This window comes from Engraulis encrasicolus, chromosome 19 (genome assembly GCF_034702125.1).
Source record: "Engraulis encrasicolus isolate BLACKSEA-1 chromosome 19, IST_EnEncr_1.0, whole genome shotgun sequence".
Classification (NCBI taxonomy): domain Eukaryota; kingdom Metazoa; phylum Chordata; class Actinopteri; order Clupeiformes; family Engraulidae; genus Engraulis; species Engraulis encrasicolus.
The window spans coordinates 38,731,516-38,753,739 of NC_085875.1; the positions used below are offsets into that span (position 1 = coordinate 38,731,516).

General features: G+C 44.5%; 2 protein-coding genes across 6 annotated transcripts in view; both read left to right on the top strand.

Moving 5' to 3' along the window:
- Window positions 1–51: 51 nt before the first annotated feature.
- Window positions 52–6,460, top strand: srsf5a (serine and arginine rich splicing factor 5a). The gene is made up of 8 exons (XM_063184351.1): window positions 52–154; window positions 1,069–1,206; window positions 1,298–1,368; window positions 1,482–1,610; window positions 2,097–2,169; window positions 3,848–3,921; window positions 4,348–4,455; window positions 4,766–6,460. The coding sequence occupies exons 2-8, from the start codon at window positions 1,081–1,083 to the stop codon at window positions 5,094–5,096; spliced, it is 912 nt and encodes a 303-aa protein (XP_063040421.1). The 5' UTR covers window positions 52–154; window positions 1,069–1,080; the 3' UTR covers window positions 5,097–6,460.
- Window positions 6,461–20,421: 13,961 nt separating this feature from the next.
- The window catches only part of pacs2 (phosphofurin acidic cluster sorting protein 2), a 115,724-nt gene continuing 113,921 nt past the window's right edge, over window positions 20,422–22,224 (top strand). For 3 of the 5 annotated variants that reach the window (XM_063184368.1, XM_063184370.1, XM_063184372.1), the window contains exon 1: window positions 20,422–20,823. In XM_063184368.1, coding sequence (XP_063040438.1) covers window positions 20,705–20,823 — 119 coding nt within the window. In that variant the 5' untranslated portion in view covers window positions 20,422–20,704. The remainder of the gene's footprint in view (window positions 20,824–22,224) is intronic. The other 2 variants (XM_063184371.1, XM_063184373.1) reach the window with 1 other exon arrangement.

A 22,224-nucleotide genomic window follows, 5' to 3' on the forward strand; every position in this document is an offset into this window, starting at 1 on the left:
ATCAAGGAGAAGCAACTAGTCAAGAGGATGAGAACACGCCCTCCCCCTCCCCCATGCACGATGGTTATAAAATAAGGTCCGAGTCGCCCACTATACTTCCTGTTTGTGTGGTTGCAGAAGAATCGCCATTTTGTCTTTTGAACCAAGAAGCAAGGTGAGACTCATCGTGGTTCTAAACTTCCACGTTTCTGTTTGCTAATTGTAACAATTGTAGGTTTCAAAGTTGATAAATTTAACATTCACAACAAGCTGTGAGCACATGAGTAGACGAAGTGACTGTGACAATCGTTTTCGTGAGTTAAAATGCTTTCTTGGGTTTACCCAAAGCCATCTTAGCACGTACAGCTAGGTAGCGTTAATAGTCTTTAAAGCCATGGCCACCAAGCCAACCATATATATTTGTTTCTGGAACAAATTGAGAACTAAAAGGCGTTTGTATGCGCTTAGAGGTGCATTATTCGACGTCTCAAAGTAGATTGGCTGCTAACGACATTAGAATTTAGGCTAGTTCCTAGAGCTAGTGGTTGTTAGCAAGCGCGTGTCAATGTCCGTGCAATGAACTTTTGGTAGGCTAACCAAGTTATTGAGCGCTTAATTTCCCCATGACAACTTGTCGAAGAAAATACCATGAAGCATCAGTAACGAACTGAGTTAAACGTAGACCTGGATATTACCACACTATCGACGAGTGAGGTGCGCCCACGTCAACGATGGACTCAAAAGCCTTGCAAAGCCTTCTAAGAAAAAGAAAAAAACTAGACACGTAGCTCTAGCGATAGCATCGCTTGATTGTTAGCACGAACGGGAATTAGCTTGCAATGTGACTAGCATACGCTGCTGAGTAAAGGATCTGGTTTGCTGTGTTAATGGTTTACTCAAGCTCAACAAGGCTGAGGGCAAAGGCTACCCTTCAAGTTTACTCTATTTAAACATTTCTCACGGGAAATGGCGTATGCTTTGATTGGGGAAAAAAACTAACTTAAGGTATTCATTGCAAAGCTACAGAGTGCCCAGAGGCCAGGGCACACAAAGTTCTAATGAGCATGCATGTTTGTTTCACTCATTTAGGAAATCGCAAACATGAGTGGATGTCGAGTGTTTATCGGTCGGCTCAGTCCACACGCCCGTGAGAGAGATGTGGAGAAGTTCTTCAAAGGATATGGCAGAATCCGAGAAATAAACTTGAAGAACGGTTTTGGTTTTGTGGTAAGTATCTCTGCACGGTGGACTAATCTCTTGGATGTTCGTAACCCGGTTTGTTACCCATTGGTATTAACCCACCCTGTTTTCCCCTTAGGAATTTGATGACCATAGAGATGCTGACGATGCTGTGTATGAGTTGAATGGCAAGGAGCTTTGCAGCGAGAGGTATGTATCCAACGCAATCATTTTGGCAGTGACTGTTACCTGAGATCAGAGTGGTGTATGTCGTATGGGGAATGATGGCCCACAAGCTTATCAATATATCTGGCTTTTCACAGGGTCACCATCGAGCATGCCCGCTCACGCAGAGGAAGAGGAGGCGGTCCTGGAATGGGGGGTGGCGGTGGGGGTGGTCGATTCTCGCCACGGTTCGGAGGCTATCGCCAATCCCGCAGTGGAGGATCCAGGTATGCCACCTGTCGAATGTATTGCTACTAAACGGGGTTGGGTCATACAATACGAGCTGGTGTGTGACCTGTCTACTTCTTTAGAAGTTTACAAATCATTTTGAACTTGGGGGGTGGGTTTTATCAGCCAATAGGCATCCGGGTTCTTTGCTCGTAAATGTGTTAAGCCCCTTTATGGGGGAAACCAAACCGAATGTCTCATCAACTTACATTCTACATCGGCTCGCCTAAATGAACACAGTCCATGCTTCAGCCACAGCTGTTTGGCGATATTATTTGAACAGCCGGCAACACGACACGTTTTCGGCATGTTGTGCATGAACATCGCCAGTCTACAGGTCCTTATCTTTCGTCTAAACACAAACACCACCAATTGACTTGCATTGGCTGTTTTCCCCCACAAAAGGGCGCACATGGAAAATGTCACGCCGTTCATGAGTATGTTAAGACGTGTTGATTAATGAAGGTTGTCTTTTCTTTTTACAGCCGATATGGCCCACCTGTTCGTACAGACCACCGCATTGTCGTGGAGAACCTGTCCTCCAGGATCAGCTGGCAGGTGAGCAAGACTGCCCCCAAGTGGTCTCCTCGGAGTATTGCCCCCACCTTTTTGCTTGCTTACTTGACATAACACTTGAAACAACTTTGTGATTCTTACAAAAGTTTGAACTCCAATCTTTTCTAGTTAATGCTGGCGGTGAGGATGAAGTGCTGTGGTTCATTGCAATGCAAAATCCTCTGACTTTTGTGGTAATTCAGTCCCCCATCCTTTGACATTACAGTGAACCCAGTTGTGTTTGCTCAAAACTTCATCTTCATGCAGCTTCTGTACTTATTCAAAGAAAAAGAAAAAAGACAAGTCCTTAGAAAACAACAAAAGCAAAGTATCTAAAAAGCACAAAGATTTTTAAATGCTGAATGGTTTATCTAATCAAGTACATTTTTTTGAAACCTTTTCTTTTTTGAACAGCTGCTCTTGTCTGGTTCTTAATAACGGAGTGGCATGCTACTGCCCCCAGGGAGAGGAGAGGTTCTGGTCTGGTGGGCGTAGAGTCCTCTGCTGGTTGTTCTCAATAGTGCCCCCCGTATGGTGGTGCCTTCACCCGCGGTTGGCGCTGGTCTAACGTGGTCTCTCGGCGGGCGATGCCGACCCCTACAAGTAGCGCAGGATAGCCTTAGAAGGAGGGTCCGCAGCCTGGCGACCCCAACTGCTGTATCCGCTCCCTTCCTCCCCCTCCTTCCCTCCATCCATCCATTCCCCCCCTTCCCATTCCTCCCATCCCAGCCCTTTCCTACCCCTTTTTCCCCTTCTCATCGCACTCTTCCGTGTGGGTCTTTATCTGTTGCTGACGAAGCCTGGCTGGGGGGGTAGTGAAGCAGACGTGGGCTCCCAACCCCGTTGCTCGTGCCCCCCCATGGTGCCTTCCCCTCCCCCTGCTACTTGCTGTCTCTGGTGGTTCCTAACTTGTGGAGGCCCGGATGCCTGGTGTCCTTACTCAAAGGGCGTAACACACTGCGTTGGTTCGCTTCTCCCTCCCGTTTGGTAATTGGACAAGTGGCTCTTTGCTAATGTCTTCTATGGTTTGGAACGGTAAGTAGTCCTGCGTTCACGTGGAGGGGTTTGGTGTTATTTTTCATACATGTATGCAGGGTATACTATGGGATGCAGTTTTTAACGGGTCGATAAATTGCGAGAGAGAAAAAAAAACTATTGGAAACCACTGGTTATGCAATGCACACTGATGCATATGTAAAAGTAATGTTTTGCTTTTGTTGTAAAACACATCTTAAAACTTAATCTTGACATTCTTACTATAAAATGAATGGACGATGAAATTACACAAAGCACCTGTAGTTTGTAGCTTAGCTAAATGGCCAACACGGCCCATTTCACCACTACCCCACTATGGATTGCCCCATCTGCAGTGAACACCAAGCACCCACACAAAAGGAACCAATTTAACTGCCTTTCTTTCAGAGGGTTTCTAATATTGAGTGCTTCTCTCTTTGGAGGTAGCCTGTCCCAAATGCCAGCGCACTTTTTTTCCGTTTACATTTTTTTTCTTGTCACTTGAGAACGGACTTCGGTTGAAGAATGGGGAATGCCGTAGAAACAAGTCACTTGTACATTGCTGTGGTCTTGTCTCTGTGCTTGCTTGCCTGTGTGTATTTGTTGTCTATGCATGTGTGGTTGCAAGTTGTGGTTAGTCACTGACTTGTTCTGCTCCTTGCCACAGGACCTGAAGGACGTGATGAGGAAGGTGGGAGAGGTGACCTTTGTGGATGCTCACAGACCCAACCAGAATGAAGGGTAAGGATCAGGAGTTTATATGACTATTGATTCTTCTTTTTCTAGGTCCTCTTATCCAAAGATTTCTAGGGCATCTTATCCTAAGAGTTAAATTGTGAGCAACTTGGACACGTTTTTGGTGCTCGATGCATTTTGTTAAAGCTTTATTAACTTTAAAGCTACAGGTATCATAGCTTGCAGCCAATTTCTTGCATTTTTGGTGTTCTAAGCCCTAGGCACTCATGGCATTGCAGTAAATGACTACCTTGAAGTTTGCAGTACCAGTCCTGAATAACAACTGAATACTAGCCACAAATTCTACTTTCCCTTTCCTGGAAAGGAGTTTTTAATCTCTTTCCCGGTAAAGCCGGCCCATGGATTGATGAAGAGTTCAGCCTTCTGACTGACTTGCCTCCTCCCTCTTCCCTCCCCTCTCCTAAATTGTAGGGTGGTGGAGTTCGCCTCGCACAGCGATATGAAGAATGCCCTTGACAAGCTGAACGGAACAGAGCTCAACGGCCGCAAGCTCAAGCTGTTCGAGGATCGCAAGAGGAAGTGAGTGTTGATCCAGATCTCAGCCCAACCTGACTCATAGCCACAGCCCTTTATGCACCATAAGCTCTTTGTTCTTTCTCAATGTCATTATAGAGCAGTCAGTGCGGCAAGATGTGATGTCATCACGATTAGTGTGTGCGATAGAATTATGCTGCTTTATCAGGTTTTGAGTTAGTGGGCTCAACCAGATATGTTACTACTTGGGCCATGCTTGAATGTTTAGCACAGTTACCGTTGTCATAATCATCTTATGTGCAGACTGAGTTGAATTTTAACATTTATTTTCCCCCTTTCTCTCTTCTCTCCTCAGCCGCAGCTATTCACGCTCCCGTTCCCGCAGCTACTCCCGTTCTCGTTCCCGCTCCCGCTCCAAGTCCCGCAGCAGGAACAGCAGGAACCGTTCCCGCAGCCGCTCCCGCTCCGCCAGCCGCTCCAGGACCCCAGACACCAAGCCCGCCAAGGCCGCCAGCCCGCGGCCCCAGCGCTCCCCGTCCCGCTCCAGATCCCGCTCCCGCTCTGCCTCGCCGGCACCCAAACGCAAGGAGTCCCGCTCACGCTCTCGTTCCCGCTCTAGGCCCCAGCGCTCCCCGTCCCGCTCCAGGTCCCGTTCCCGCTCCGCCTCTGCTGAGAGCCAGCACTGATCCGAATGGTCCGACTTAATGTGTGTGAGTGTATGAGTGAGTGTGAGCAACGTGTGTGTGTGTGTGTGTGTGTGTGTGTGTGTGTGTGTGTGTGTGTGTGTGTGTGTGTGTGTGTGTGAAGGGCTAGCAATGAACTGATGACCAGAGACGGGTAGCTTATTTGCTCCCACCTGTTGTGTACTTGGCTGGTCGGCTTGAGTAGAATGTGTTTTTGAGGGATGTAAAATCTTCCTGTCCCCTTCCCACTTCTGCCTCAGCCCTGAGTAGTTTGCCTCTTGTAGCCCGGCGGGAGAGGGGGAGCATGAGCAGCGAGGAGTGAATATCCTGGGGCCCAGCGCTGCATCACCAGCTGGGATTGTTGGGTCCTGCAATGTGATTTCTTCATGGGTGATGTCCACCCACATTTATGGTCTTGTTAGCTTATTTTTGTCCCCTCCCTCCCTTTCTGCAAAGAACTGCTCTGTCCTTAACTAGACTAAAACGTTTGTTTGCTTTAATCCCTCGGTGTGGATTTCTCTCCTTTTTTTGCTTTCGCCTCCATTCTGCAGAGATTTTCATCACTTGGCTCATGCAGGTTTTTGCTGGATAAATGTTATCCAGTAAATACTGTGGTGAGACTGACCATTCAGATCTTAAGGTTTGTTTTTTGTACATTTAGTACTGGAAGTTATAAGTGGTGATGCACTTAATGTGTTTTTTTTCTTTATATGGAAAACAAACAGATTTGAAATTGATAACTTTTTTTAGTTGTGTGATATATGTAAGCTTACTTTTTTTTTTTGCTTTACACTTGTAAACCAAGAATGGACTTTGGTTAGTGATATTGACCAACCCAGAGCCTTTCTTTTTTCCCCCCCATCCACTCTGTTGATTTCATTACACTTCCCTAATGCCATGTGGCAGCTCAAATTCTTATTAAGAGATTTCATGCAGAGATATTTGGATATCATCCATGGTTGAGCAGAGCAGCAAATTAAGTTTCTGCTGTAAGAAAAATAAAATGGACGACGATGGAGGTTAAAAAAAGAAATCCTCCCTTCCTTATAAGGAATTGCTACAGACTCTGATGTACATTTTAGATGCTTGCAAACAGTGTTCAACTGATGTTGGGTAGAGGAGGTTCTCTGTCTTCCTCAGCCCTGTCACAGAGTGATGTCTTATGTGCTGGCTGCTCAAGCTACTCTGCCGCTGTCTTCCCGGGTGGATGGGGATTTGTTGTATGCAGCAGGTGTGACTCACTCGGGAGTTCAACAGGAGCAGTGGGGAAAGGGCCGGGAGAAGTAGTCCTCAGGCTTTGCTAATTTAACTGTTGACTGTGACCTGTGATTTGTTACAAAGAATTAAAAAAATAATTTTAAACTCCATTTGTGAGTGTCTTTGTTATGTGTTACTTTACAAGCATTTGTAGTGTTCTTGCAGTATAGAAGAACGTATATTTTGGTTTTCAATTAAAGTGCTTAGTAAATATTATGGGCTAAAAAAGTCCAGGGGCCTACTACAAAGCTGGTTCAGCATAAGTTATGTTTAAGAGCCTGTAGTCCTCATTTTCTTGTGAAAAGCTCTTCTATTAGGTGATTTACCTCCTAATAGACAGGTCATCAGCTGGGAAAATTAGGCCTTTCGTCCTACCGCACTTTTCTCTGTGGATTACTGACCAGCAGAGGTGGAACGTAACTAAGTATTTTTACTTCGTTACTGTACTTAGGTAACCTGACTCTCGCGCAGATGGATTGTCATCTCACGAAGTGTAACGAAGATGCACGAAGCACTAGGGGTCTCGCGAGAGCCAGGCTAGTACTTAAGTAGTTTTTTTTCTGAAATTTGTACTTGAGTAAAAATAAAAATGCAGACTTTTACTTTTACTCAATTACATTTTTTGACAATTACTTGTACTTTCTACTCCTTACATTTCTAGGAGAAGACTTTGTTACTAGTTACATTTATCCTAGGTTTTCCTGTTGTGTTCCGTGGATATTTCAGTAGCCTCAGCTGCGGGCAGGGAGGCGGGACCAAGCCCCTCTTCCAAATTGACACCCAGACAGAAAATATACTTTTAAAAACATTAACAGGACTCCATAGTCATGTTCAAATAGAACCGAAAACCATTGCAGACACTTTTTCCTATTGGATCAAGTAGGTAGACATTGCGTGAGTAGGCCTACTTGTACTTTTGTACTGAAAAGTACATTTAAAAGTTAGTACTTAGGACTTTTACTTAAGTACGTTTTTGGGAAACAACTTTTACTTTCACTTGAGTAATTTTTTCGCAGGGTACTTCTACTTTTACTTAAGTACACAACTTCAGTACTTCTTCCACCTCTGCTGACCAGAAGGACTATTGGAATAAATTAAAACATGGGGCCACGTCAATTTTTGCTCAGAATTCAATATGGCCGCCATTTTCCAAAATGACTTGTTTTCATGCATTATTACATTGTACTATACGGTGATATTCATGAACAATGAACTACTTTCAGCACTATTCTGTTCTATTTCCTTACATACATGTTTACAAAGGTTGACTAAACTAAAAGAAATGAAAATAAAGTTGGCCACCTTGCAATATCCGAAGGAAAGTGCTGAAAATAATGATCGAAATGCACATACAGAGTCTATGGCTGCGAAAATTAGGCCTATTGTCCTGTCAGGGTTTTCACAGTGGATTACAGACCAGAAGGCCTATTGAAAAAGATTCACCAGCTGGTTGCCATCTCAAATGTGATCCAAAATTCAAAAATGTCTCTGTTTTTCAGAATGGCAGACTTGCATACATTTTTCTCAATACTGTAAGGCCATAATTACCAATAAAGATGACCTATTTTTCAGTTAAATTGTCCTATCTCCTTACAGACGTGAGTATAAAGGTTGTCTAGAAAAAGGCATGAATATATATACAGAGGGTGGACAAAATAACTGAGACACCTGTCATTTTACTGTCATTTAGTTCCTCTTGCATCCACAGTTAATCCCGTTGGATGTGGTTCATCCTTCTTGGTGGTATGCAGACATTACCTTGGATACTGTGGCTCTTGATACATCACAAAGACTTGCTGTCTCGGTCAAAGATGCAACAGTTACACAGAATTTATCCTTTCTTAACTCTGACATGTCACCCAGAATGGTGTGTGCATTGCACAATTTTGTGCAAAACTGCGCTCTTACTCTGCTAATTAAACCTTCACACTTGACTTTACTGGTGCAATGTGCCATTAATGAAGACTGGCCACCAGGCTGGTCCACTTGAGCCATGACACTTCCCAAACTGAGATGGCAGGTGTCTCAGTTATTTTGTCCAACCCCTGTATCTCGCCACTTTGTGAAAGGGGGTTGAATGAGTCATGAGCGTGGGGGGCAGAATAGTGGGGGGTGAGTGAGGGGTGGAGGGGCAGAGTAGCATGGGAAGGATGAGTGAGGGGGTGGGGGAGGCAGAATAGTGTGTCGGGGGGAGATGAGTGAAGGGGTGGGGGAGGCAGAATAGTGTGTGGGGGAAAGACACTGTAGAGCAGGGTAAAGATGTGCAGGGGATATGCGCGGGCACACACGCAGGCACGCTCACCCTTGCTTTATGCAAAAAAATGTAGGCCTGAAAAACCTTTGGTCAGAAATCTAATGTGAAAAGTTTTGCAGATCAATAGCCTTTTTCAGCAGTCAACTGTGTATGTGTAATTCAATCATTTTCTGACAACAATCCTTAGGATATTCTCTATAGGAAATGTACATCTTTCTGTTGCCAACCTTTGTACTCACGTCTGTAGATAGGAGATAGGACAGAATTTCACTGAAAATAGGTTGTCTTTATTGATAATTATGGTCTTACAGTATTGAGAAAAATGTATGAAAGTCTGCCATTCTGAAAAACAGAGAACATTTTGAATTTTGGAGCACATTTGAGATGGCAACCAGCTGGTGAATCTTTTTCAATAGGCCTTCTGGTCTGTAATCCACTGTGAAAACCCTGACAGGACAATAGGCCTAATTTTTGCAGCCATAGACTCTGTATGTGCATTTTGATCATTATTTCCAGCACTTTCCTTTGGATATTGCAAGGTGGCCAACTTTATTTTCATTTCTTTTAGTTTAGTCAACCTTTGTAAACATGTATGTAAGGAAATAGGACAGAATAGTGCTGAAAGTAGTTAATTGTTCATGAATATCACCTTATAGTACAATGTAATAATCATTTCGGAAAATGGCGGCCATAGTGAATTCTGAGCAAAAATTTACGTGGCCCCATGTTTTAATTTATTCCAATAGGGCCTCTGGTCAGTAATCCTCAGAGAAAAGTGCGGTAGGACGAAAGGCCTAATTTTCCCAGCTGATGACCTGTCTATCTGATCCTGAACCAGCTTTGTAGTATAGGCCCCATATGTTAATTGAAGGCATTATCTGAAGTTGTCAGTTTAGGCTAATGCATTGCAAAGGAATCTGGGGTAATGTTGTGTGAGTGTGCTTGCATTTGCATTTTCTCATCATGGTCAAGGGACATATACAAACAAGGCAACTATCTCTAAATCTGCCAACTTCGAACTTGAGGAGAAATGCCCTCTTGCTACTGGCCAGCCAAAATCATTGCAGGTACAGCAGCTTTAAGTAAACGCAGAAAATGGGAAGAAAGCCCCAAAAAACTGCACAGAAGATTTATGTAATAACCACCCTATTTTACACATTAATTTAGGAATAGGCCTACTTGTGTTCACCCATTTTTGTATTGACATTTCTTTGGCGTGCACTGGAAATTGAATGGATTCCTTTGGAAAACTGTTTCTGCTCTTTCTACGTTGGACATCTGTTGCTTGCCATCTCTTTTCCGGATTCAATTTAAAGTAGCTGTATGAATTTCTACCCATTAAAATTAACCTGATGGGATTCACAATAGATTGCTTGAGCAATGTTTCAGCACCATATAGCATCAGAAAGCTAGATACATTCTCTTTATTATGTTCATGCATCTTACGGGGCTCATTGGGAGGTGGCAGGGGATTCTGAACAGCATTGCCCAGGGTGTAAATTAGTCTAGAATTGCAACTGCTTAGGGTCTCAACACTTGAATTAGTCGAAAGTTTAGAATACACTTGGTTAATTCTGTAGCTTTGAATTATAATAAATATATATTTTTAATATATTGCAAAGAAAGGTAATTTTGAAATGATCTGAAATTGAACCAAAATAAGGTGAATGTTCAGGGAAAAAAGCATGGTGAATTAAAGTGACCCTTAACTTTTGATTGCAAGTGTATGTCATGTGATGCTGCTCTTGGTATATGAAAAAAAAAATAAGCACAAAAAAGCAAACGTCTGCAAAAACAGACAGGTTATTGCACCAGTACTCCTGGAAGTGAATCCTCTTCCTGTCATGTGGATGCTCTGAGAACTTTGGGTGCAAATTTTGTCCTCCTGTCATGTACATTAGGCTACACTTAGCTGATCTAAAGTTTTTATCCAAAGAAACCTCTTTATTTTAATTACATGGTATTGGTTACACTCCCTGCAGCAGTGTGGGGTTATGTGCTTTGCTTAAGGGCACCTCAGCCATGGAGTGAGAGGGAGTGGAAGGGAGGGATTCAAACAGGCAACCCTCTGAGCTAAAGCTCATTTCCAGCAGCACTAGGCCACGACTGCCCGGTCTCATGACGTGAGGCTCAACGTAAGCAATGATTTAAGCTGTTTTTCACTATCTTGCAAAAACAGGATGCAAACGTTCATTTTCTCATGCCTTGAGGAAGACAATGGGTCGAAACGCATAGGCATGTAACCAGTGTTCAATAAAGGCTTCTTAACTTTAGTAAGGAGTGCCTCAAATAGTGTTTTTATATGTTCATTTTCTCAGTTGCAGTCGGGACCTTGAATGAGAGAAAGCCCTTGAGGTTTTAGACACTGCAGGACAGAGGCCACTGGAAAGTAGCCAGGCCGTGCTCCTAGTGACAACACCTTCAGCGTTGCGTCTTGTCAGGCCAGGAGCAATACAAATATCGTTTCTGAGCTCCTCGTTTCGTGAATCTTTGTAACCAGTAGCAAACCAGGGGAGGCGGGTCAACCATGCGGTTTGTTATGCTCGTAATTGTTAAGTCTCGAAGACATTTGAAAGTCGATGATGATCAGGCTAACTGGAAAGTAGGCCTACAGGAGGACAACATTTTCAGCTGTGGGCCCTGCCGTGGTTAACCGGTTGGGCACTCGTCTGCCATGTGGCCGACCGGTGTTCGATTCCCGGCCCGGGTCATTTGCCGACCCCTCCCCATCTCTCCCCATTCGCTTCGCGTCCACCTCTTAGACTGTCCTGTCAAATAAAGTCCTAAAAGACCCCCACAAATCTTTGTTTTAAGATTTCAGCTGTGGTCTGTGGTTGTTGAGTACTGTACAGAGGAAGTAGTCCTCCGGTTCTACCTGGATGATGTTGACGTCTGTCTCTGATGGGGCTGGTACTACTGGCACTGGGACATTGGGTTTCAGGTATAACACAGGGACAGGTATAACAGGTATGTGGGATGAGACACTGGGGGGGGGGGGGGGACTCTGCATATCTGCAAATTTGGATTTGGCACTGAGGTGGGGGCTTCTGCTGACATGCTTATGGAGGGCTGCTGGGTAAACCAGATTCAGCACTTGGTGAGTTTCGCCCCGGAGGGCGGAGGGCATAGCTGTGGCACTTGGCACAGACATGGGGTGCATTCCAATATGCGACCTTGCGTCCACTACTTGTGCTTGTGGCCTCACGTTTTGCTGATGCCCCACCTCCGTGGAGAAAACAATGAAGTTTCCCCGCTGTCAGCCTAGCCACAAGATTTTTTGGGGGACTATTCTTCATTCACCATCCAGTTTGCAAATGAGAAAATGACTTTACAAGTGAGCTTTTGCAAGATATTGAAATATAATGCTCGTAATAATGATTGTCAATGATGTCATCATGACATATCACTTACTTCCTGGTACGAGGTCACAAGCACAAGTGGAGGACGCAAGGTCACATTTTGGAACGTACCCATGGTGTTGATGGTCTGAAACATCGTTGGCATGCTGAGGATGCTGCCCCCTGCCAACGACCCCCCTCCACCACCGGTGGCCTGGTGCTGCTAAGTCAGCACCGTGCCCGCCGGCATGCACTGTGCCAGCAGTGACACCGGGATGGCGAAGAGATGTGCCAACTGCTCTATTGGCATGAACGTCTGGCCTTTATTCTTGCCAGAGGTCTATGGCGGCATCATGGTGGAAGGTGGAGGCTAATAGGCTATCGGAAGGTTCTGGCCTCCTCTACCGGAGATGGATGACACCTGCTGGGCCAAGTCTGGTGCAGGCACAGAGCATCACTAGCCGAAAAAGATGCCACCTTTACCGGTATCCATTCGTGATGGTGCATGCAGTCGCAGTCTGCGCAGCGCACATGTGCACTTTGCCACAGGTCCGCTGCTAAGGTTTTGGAGGCCCTAAACATAACTGATCAGGAGGCCCCCTAATAATTAAATAATAATAATAATAATAATAATAATAATCTACTAACGAATAAATATATGTTGCCAGTGCTCTCCCTATCCTTCTCCATGGCTGAGGTACCCTGCGCATGGTACTGTCCCGCCATACTGCTCTCTTGTGGTGTCATTCGGGGCTGTGCCCTTGCATGAGTGAGGCATAAATGCAGTTTCATTGTGTGCAGTGAGCACTGTGTGCTGTGTCACCATGGGAGTTTCCCAGCCGGGCTTTAACTTTCACTTTCGCTCCAACAGCAATGTGCAGCCTACAGCAGTTGACTGCTCGAAGTCAATGGGGACCCCAACAGCAGTGTGTACGGTGGTATCGCACAATCCCTAAACAAACAGACAAGGTGACCGTTAGGGCCATATAGATGATCCACATTTACGTTACACATTTATGAAGTGGTGCAAGTCAGTCTTTGCACTCCTGTCCTTTCCTGTGGTGTTTGGCCTCTTGCCTTGCCATGCTCAAAAATAATAGTCTCCCCACAGTCAACAAGCATAGTAGAGTGACTTTTAAGGGACCTTTTCCCATTCAACATCCTGATCACAAATGAGAGAATGAAATGGTTTACCGTGTCCTGATACTTTCGAAGCGGTTGAGACTGAGAGTCTGTGGGTCCTGGCCTGGGCCGGATTAAGATGGTCTGGGGCCCCTAGGCTACAGGTTGCTGTGGGGCCCCCCGGAAGGCAAAATTTTGCAACAAATTACATACAGTGTCATAATTTGGAGCTAGGAATTAAGGATAACATGTCTACCAACTGTATTTAACATGGCAGATGAATTGTACACTATTGCAGTGGTGCTCAAACTGTGGTACGTGTACCACTGGTGGTACTTGAGACATCTCTGGTGGTACATGGAAGAAATATTTTTTGTGCATTGATTTGAAGGCTGATCAAGTTGTTGCAGTTGTAAATGTCTCTTTGGTCTCACATTTTGTAATACTGAATTGTGTGAATCTGAAAACATAATGCAGAATAATACTAGGCAAGCAAGAAAACAAACTTGCACTGAATGTGACCGTAGCTGATGCCGTTATGAACCTCTCCTGTATTATTGACTGGAAAAAGTGAATGAAAGGCATTTGCTGCGATATTCTAATGTTGGTTGTCAAGGTGGTACTCGGAGAGCACAATATTTTCTCGGGTGGTACTTCACACAAAAAAGTTTGAGAACCACTGCCCTATTGCATCAATTGTTACAATTCAGCATTTTTTCATTTTCGGCCAATCAGGGCCCCCTGGCAGGTGGGGGGCCCCTATTTAGCCTGTGCATTGATCCGCCCCTGGTCCTGGCGGGCAAGCGAGATAGAACAAGTGAAAATGGAAATATGGGGCTGAGGCACAGTCACTGAAGTTGCACAGTAGCACCACAAGATGGCAGTTAATACTTATAAAATGCATGCTTCTAATACATAAAGCTTAGTCCTATGAAGTCATTGAGTAGATTCATAACAGACAGCCTGTTCAATGTTATGAAAATAAACACACAGAGACTCATAAACCATGTCCATGACAAAGAGCTATTTTGTTATGTGGCAATGACCTGCGTTTGAAAACAATGACACTCTTCCTCATTCTTCTCAGACATTGGACTAGTATGTTTGTTTTGTTCCACCCATGGCCATAAATTTGGTCTTGTTGTTGTCTGGTATGCTTTGTTGTGTTTTTTGCTGATTACCCCAGGCACTGCAGGCTGATGTAGCGTGTAATGTAGACTGCAGGAGCAAGCAAGGGGAACTCGCACACCTGAATGGAATCGCATCGGACGGCTCCTATAGTTTACCTACGTATTAGAACCTACGCACCCACTAGGCATCAAGACGATAGGCGTGGTACCTCCATTGGAAGAAATGTTAAATGTAGGCTACCATTCCTATGGCACACTGAGCTAATGATCTCTGAATGTTCAGACCTGTTAGCCTCCTTCTCATTCCTTCTCTGAGGTACTATCTTATCATGTCCTCCATACATACTACTGTACATGGGCCTACTGTGCCACTGCCCCTGCATTGCAGTGCAATGCCATTCCAAAGTTGTTTCATCATTGACCTGTACAGCAGCCATTAGTTGGCTTCCATGCCGTGCCTGTATGTTTTTATGTTCGTCCTGTTCAGTAAAATACATTTGGCCAGCCTCTGTGTGCCGGCTACCTTCCTCAATAAATTGTCCTGTCTATTATGCACACAGGTCAGCATACACTCTAACATGGTGGGCATACTGTATAGGCCTATGAATTGACATGTAAGCAAAGTCATCCTGCACAGTCCCCCGCTCGGGTTCAAACTTGCAACCTTCCAGTTCACGCTCCAGTGGGAGGCACAGGTCCAATAGGCCTACCTCTGAGCTAAAGGTCTAGGTCAATAGCTCAGCGCTACTGTATCTGTATCAGGCTGTATCAGGCTTCGGGAGGGAGGTTTTACCAATGGTCTACAGCCGAACTCTGCTAGTTGGCATGTGTTACTTACTCTAACCTCCCTAAACCTCACTTCCCTCCAGGTCACGATATCAGTGTAACCGAAGTCAATGTATAACGTAGACATAGACACAAATGCCAGCAGGCATTACCACCATGACGAAGGAGTGCTAGTAATCTTCAACCACAATGCCAAGCCATCGCTAGGCAGAAGAGCTCACTGTTAAAATGTTAATGCAACACTACAGTTGTGGTCATGGAAAAAACAATGTTTGAACAAGGTTTATAGCCAGGAAGGCGTAATATATTTTCCTAGAAGTAGCCAACTATTCGTAGATGCTGCGCAGACATCAAAGTGATTGCTCAAAACTGAGGCAGTTTAGCTAAATAGCTGCCAATTTGTTTCTATGTAACAGGGGCTTAATGTCATGGAGTCAGGATTCAGCATGTTTCACTGCTCCAAATCAGAGCTCTGGTAGTTGTCCATGCAGCTCTTCCAATATATTTTTTTTCTACTTTTCATTTGTAGAACTGATTAGTAGTCTACAAATGAAAAGTAGAAAAAACATCCCTTGAATTACTTCTACTTTTGCAATGGATACCAGTGCTTAACCCCTTAAGACACGGCATTATAAATTAGCTGTTACCAGCATGGCAATGACCAAGTCGTAATGTATTACTAAAGGCCCCTTGCACTGTGATAGTAGTGTAGTACTATGGTAGTTAACTTTCAATGTCTATTACAGCGTGCCACAGGAGGTACGGCGTGCATTAAGGGGTTAATGAGTGATACTTAGTGAAGGGATAACATTCAAGAAATCAAAATGCATTTTTCAAGTTCACATATTCCAGAGGAGAGGGGTAGTTGGTTAAAAGCTCAAATTGTAATCCTGCACTACATCATTGTCTGGACACACTTCTCAGGTTGACCATGAAACACAGAGTTCAACTAAACAGAAGAATAGATGTGACAGCAGAGGATAGGAATTACTTAATTTAGGGTTTGTATGTGCTGGAGACCCTTAGTACAGCTTTGCTCATCAATAGACAGCCAAGTAGACAGCCAGGTGGAAGGACAGACAGACAGACAGATAGACAGAATGTCAGTCAGTGGTCCCACTACTTCATCACCTCTTGATTAGTCTGAAAAGTAATCAAATGTCTTCTTGCCAGTCCAACAGTACCAGAGCAGCCATCATGTCCACGCCACATGGGGTTAGATCATTGCTGGTTTAGAGAGAAATTGCTCCAGTTGCAGAAAAATCAATGAGTGCAGTGCACTCCGGCGAATGGCACATGGCACACTGCATGCAGACAGTCCCCAAGGCCCAAGCTGGGCTGGGCTTCTTTGAAAACACGGATGGACTATGGCTTTTTTAGAAATAGCTAAAAAATAATATGGCCATGCCTTTGTATTATGGAGAAATGAGAACATTTAGTCTTTCTACAAGCCCTTGTTTTTAATTCACTTTTTGTATTTTGCTCTTTATCCGTTGCCTAGCCTAACTGTTCATCTTTCACAATCTGAATTAATTGGAAGCTTTTTTGTCCCCCCGCTCTGTAGCAAACAAATTATTTCTTGAGGCACTGACATTAAAGGCCCTTTGTTAGGCCTAATACACAGAACACCAAGCAGTGAAATGTAATAATGGAAAATGATGAAGGGGTGAAGCACTTCAGAAATTGGAGCCTTTGCATGATCATGGATTTTTGATTCTGTCTTTATCCTTTCAGATCTTTAAAGACACCCCTTCAGAGAGAGAGAGAGAGAGAGAGAGAGAGAGAGAGAGAGAGAGAGAGAGAGAAAGAGAGATATGAGGGGAGGCAGACAAAGAGAAAGAAGAAAGGGAGTGGTAGGCCTACACTTATTTTTCAGACAGTTAATTTACTGTGGACTTTGTCTTAGGTTCATAAGCCACAGCAGATGGTTGAGATCAAAACCTAGGCCTGCAGCCCGTCCCAAAACTTGGCCTGGGGTAAGGACTTAATGGCAGTGAATTAAACTGAATTCGGCTTCACCATCCACTCGTCCGCGGAGGTTATTTCCGTGTTATGCCAATCAATAGCACAGATCTCAAGTGTCACCTCTTCACCCAGCCCGCTGCAAGGGAGCTCAGCTGAGTACAGGGCTGGACTGGGACCAAGAAATGACCCGGGCATTCTAAGCATAGACCAGCATCTGACACAGCACCCCCCCCTGTCTAAGAAATTATGATTTGCTCAGTTTATTGCCTATATTAAAGTTTGTCCAATGGGCGGCCACATTCAAACTATCTCTAAAGGTTAAAAAAAGCAGGATACAGTAAAAAACAAAAAACAATGAAATAAAACAATGAAACAAACACAATAACAACAGCATCAGCCCCTGAAGACTGTCGGCCCACCAGGAAATTGCCTGGATGCCAGATTACTAGTCCAGCCCTGGCTGAGTGTGTGTGCCCGCGAACCTCGCCCCACAGGCTCGGCTCCAGTCAGCTGGAACAACGTGTCCCCTGCGGAGCCTATAGCCTACATCAAGCCATAGCCCTGGTCAAAGACACAATATTCAGATAGAGCAAAATGCTACCACTATCCACTACTGTGGAGTGTGCTATGAAGAATACAACAAAGAATGTGGCATCAGGATGATTCAAGATAGCAGGGCGAATGCAGGGTCATTTCAAGGTAGGCTGAGGACCCTTGGCAATAGGACTCCTTTCTTCTCTTTAAACTATCGGGGAGGATAGCCTATTACTATCATTGCACTATTCGGTCGTTAAATTATTTAATTTTTTTTGGTCTTTTATGACTTTATTTGACAGGAAAGCCTGAGAGGTGGACAGGAAGCAAACGGGAAGAGAGATGGGGAGGGGTCGGCAAATGAACCGGGCTGGGAATCGAACCTGGGTCGGCCGCATGGCAGTCAAGCGCCCCACCGGTTGGCCACGTCAGGGCCACCCAGGTGAAAAACCCATATACTTAAAGTGTACTTTTTTTGACGACTTAGTACAAAGTGTACTTTTTTTGGCGATTTAAAGTGCTATAACTGCGCTGGAGCACTACTACAGCAGTACTTCAGAACACTTGCAACACACTGAGTATGCTAAATTGTCACCTCTTTCGGACAGCTTTAAGTGCACTACAAGCCTACTACTAATTATGCTCCAAACACGCTTTTCATGCATTCGTATGGCATTAATAGTGTGCTTGAGTACACTTCTATAACATTTTATTGTTACTAGAAGTACAATAAAAGTATATTAACTTCATGCTTCTTTGGACTACATTGGAACATTTTAAGTCTGTAAAAAGTATATCATATTAAGTATTGTAAATATATAACAGGTATGCTTGAAGTATATTCACAGTACACTCCCAAGTACAACGAATAATATAAATCTAATACTACAATCCATGCTGGTCCTCAGAGCTTGTACATTACACACAGCCACATGTCACAGTAATGATACAGTATGCATGCCTAGCACGACAGACAGTTACAATCATTGCATTGTTACAGAGACTTCAGATACAAATTCCACTTTATTTCAATCTTGTTCCAACTTCCTCCAGTTGATCACTTGAATTGATCACTAATGGAGACCCTTGATTCTTTGTTTGAACAACTAGTTCCAACTTACCTCTCACCATCATACCATGGGAAGTGTGAGGCTATATATACCAGAACATATACGTGACCATCATAATGACGGTGGGAACATGCCCATTTTTTTGTGTACCACTTTAAAATTTTAAAATCCCCTACAATAAACGCAGAATATAACAATGAGTAATATTTTCATGCAAACCAAAGATATTCCTTAGAGGTAAATGGCTTTCTGTTTGAGAAATTTAGCTCCAAGAAGTGCATTGCATGATGGTACATGCATGATGGTGCATGATGGGTAAATGAACTTTGTGTAAGCACACTTTGAATATATTTGGGTGAAGTACAATCATGGTGCACTTTGAAAAATGTACTTGCAATATGTTAAAGCGATTTACTTTAAAGCGCACTAAAGAAAATCACACTTAGAAGACATTTGGGTGAAGTGTAATCATATTGCACTTTAAAAAAGTACAATTGCAATATGTTATTAAAAAATACACTTTTAGTAAGTTCACTATTAGAACACTATTAGTATATTCCTCTAAATACACTTTTGTCAAACATCTTCGAAGTACACTTGAAGTATGGTTCGCTAAGTGTACTTTCTTTGAGAGCAACTTAATTACATCTAATTTTAAGTACACTTTAAATAAGCATATTGTAAACATACTTTTTCTTAGCACAAAAAGCATGAGTGCACTTTTAACATGCTAAGTACACTTCAGTCATACTTCTGTTGTACTAAATTGAACCACTTTTTCACCTGGCCCATTTGGTCATTAAATTTATGGAGGTGCTGGCACACTCACAGAGTTGTCATTGCTGTCATTTGATTAAAAATACATAACCAGTTATTACCGGGGGGGCTTTTCAGCCTTGGCAATTGCCTAGTTTGCTTGCCTGGTTGTGACAGGCCTGGACCCATGGCTGCCTCTCCAAGGGTGTGGTCCAGCTAAGGTGCCATGGTCAGGGCCGCTTTGGCAGGGCCCAGGACAAAGTCGTCTGAAAGGACCCCCAGCTCAATACATACAATGTAATGGGGCACCAGAGCCCCAGACAACTGTCCCTCCCCTTTGTCCCCCTCTGTCGGCACGCCTGGCCGTGGTCATATGTCCATAAACATCTAGCTCAAGTTTAATTAGCCTCATCCAATGCTATTCACTATACGTTTAAAACATGGCAGGCCAAATAACAGTTCAAATTGATGGCGTGCCATAAACGTCCATGTCTGATGTGACAGACAGTGGATTATTTTCAGGGAGGAGTAGGTTAGAATGACACACAGCACCAGATGTGTCAAGCAGTTGATGGCCTATGCCTTCGGCTTCTTGGTTGATGATGGATGGATTTTTTAAATAGGCCTATAATAATGATGGGGGTGCTGTGGCACCGCGTTCCCACACAAGGTCTACAGTAGGCCTACATGCCCAAGGAGAGGGGACCAAGGTTCCAGTACAGCCTGCATCACATCCCAACCCTACCCTATTTCACTCTTCCACTTAGGCTACTGCCTGTCTCTCCTCTCACACGTTCTTATCTGAATAAAGGCATAAAAAGCGCTCAAAATATCTTAAGCATAAAATATTTAATTACTCCATCCTCATCCATGCATTTTTTTTTGCTTAGAAACATACAATGCAATAGGCTTGTAAACACACACACACACACACACACACACACACACACACACACACACACACACACACACACACACACACACACACACAGAGAGAGAGAGCAGCAGCAGCAGCAGCTGTATATTGAATGTGAGTCCACCAGTGCAGTGCTGGAAGAAAGCCAGATGCCAGGCAGCGTGCAGGGCGGTGAATGAGTTCGAGAGCACATCGGACACCTAGGACACGCTATGACGTGATTTCCTGGTGGCGGTGGTGGGCGCGTGGTACTGCAGTTTGGTGGAGCGGCGAGTGCGAGAGGAGATCCCGACATGGGCTGCGTCTCGGAGACATGAGCCTCTTCACCGGATCTCTGGCACATGCTTGAACCCCCAAGCCCATTTATAGGACATTTGTGGTGGCGTTTGTTGTTTGACACGATCGCAGAGCGTACTGGACAGTTAACGTTTCCACTCAATTCCAGCGCGTTGGGTGAGAGGAGAGCCCACAACATCAGCGAGCATGGCGGAGAGAAGTGGCCGGCTGAGCTTCCCCGGGAGCGGGGCACTAAATCGACCCGTCCCGATGAACCTGTTCGCAACTTGGGAAATAGACGGATCATCGCCCAGCTGCATTCCGAGGTAAGATAAATGCAGTTGTTGACTTCACAAAGGGTGATTCGCCAGTGCACCATTGCGACGCAGTTTGGAATGCCAAGTTATGTGGAATCACAGTGTCATTTACGCTACACCATTGCGCTGATTTGTGGCATGCGACAAGTCACTCATAAAACTCCCTTTCGGGGATGTGTAAGTTGTCTATTTTTGCAGAGTTAATTGCAGTAAGGTAGGCTATTGAAATCAAGAATATCTGTCTGCTGCAGACAGAGCGCCTACAGTTTTGCACCACAGCGAACCAGAGAGAGTTCAAAGGTGGATTTAAAGAGCTGATCTTGCGGACGGACTGTCATACTCTCCTAGTAACTGTTACCTTTTCGTTGGCTGAATTCTTGTCTTGGTTACAAATAAACTGAGGCCATGTATACATGGGGCTATTTGGACATGTCCACACAAATATCACCCCCACTGGTGAAGCAGTGTGTCCCCTCACTATCCCGAACCCCGCCTGCACGTCCTTGGTTTTAGCCCTTACCACTGGCACGCAATTTCAGATGTAGAGTAGTTCTACCTTGGCAGAAAGTTGTTTTCCCCATTGGATGTGTATAAGGGCTTAGCTCTCCGGCCAATGTCAGAACAATTACCCCGTGTTTGGAACCTCGCCGACGCCTTCAGCAGCAGTGACCCGCCGTGCATACTACCGCCGTCTCCTAGTTATATAGCCTACCAGACTGATGTAATGGGTGATTGGGGGAAATAAGTAAGTGCCGTGACATTTAATTCAAAAGTACTTGCATGCGCCACAGATTTCTCCTAGGCGGCATTCTATTCTTATCCAGGCTGCATGTATTGTTGTGCCTCTCGGTGACTGACTGTGTGGGACATTTTTTCACTCATTTTGGTCACAAAGCAGCTAAACAGAGGCAGATTCCTCAGCCTCCCACCGACTCCTGCGGCTGCCACAGAAAAATGCCATGCGTCGGTCAGGGGGGTCTGACCTGAATGCAAATAAACCCACTGGCTGCATGCTGGAAGCACTGTCAGTCAGTCACTCACAAGGAGGAGAAACACTGCCTTTGTCAGTTGCTTTCTGGAGGAAAAAGTCACTTTTCCTTTTTCGTGTTGGCTACCACCACTCAGACAATCTCTCACTCTGCACTGGCCATCGGTTTTGCTTCAATGTTGAAGAGGTCCAACCTGTCTGTCTGTCAAAACTCTTCAGGGTGTCAAGGACTAATTATAACCTTCAAAATGCCAAACATAAAGACACCTTCATAAATACACATGCCTAAACTAAATCCACCCTGTCTGTCCTCTTGTGGTGACATCCAACCCTTAGACCCTCTGTGTTAGTTTGTGTGCCGTGTGTTAGTGCGTGACTCTGAGCGAGCCAGCGAGTGAGTTGTTGGAGTAGGAATGTGAGGA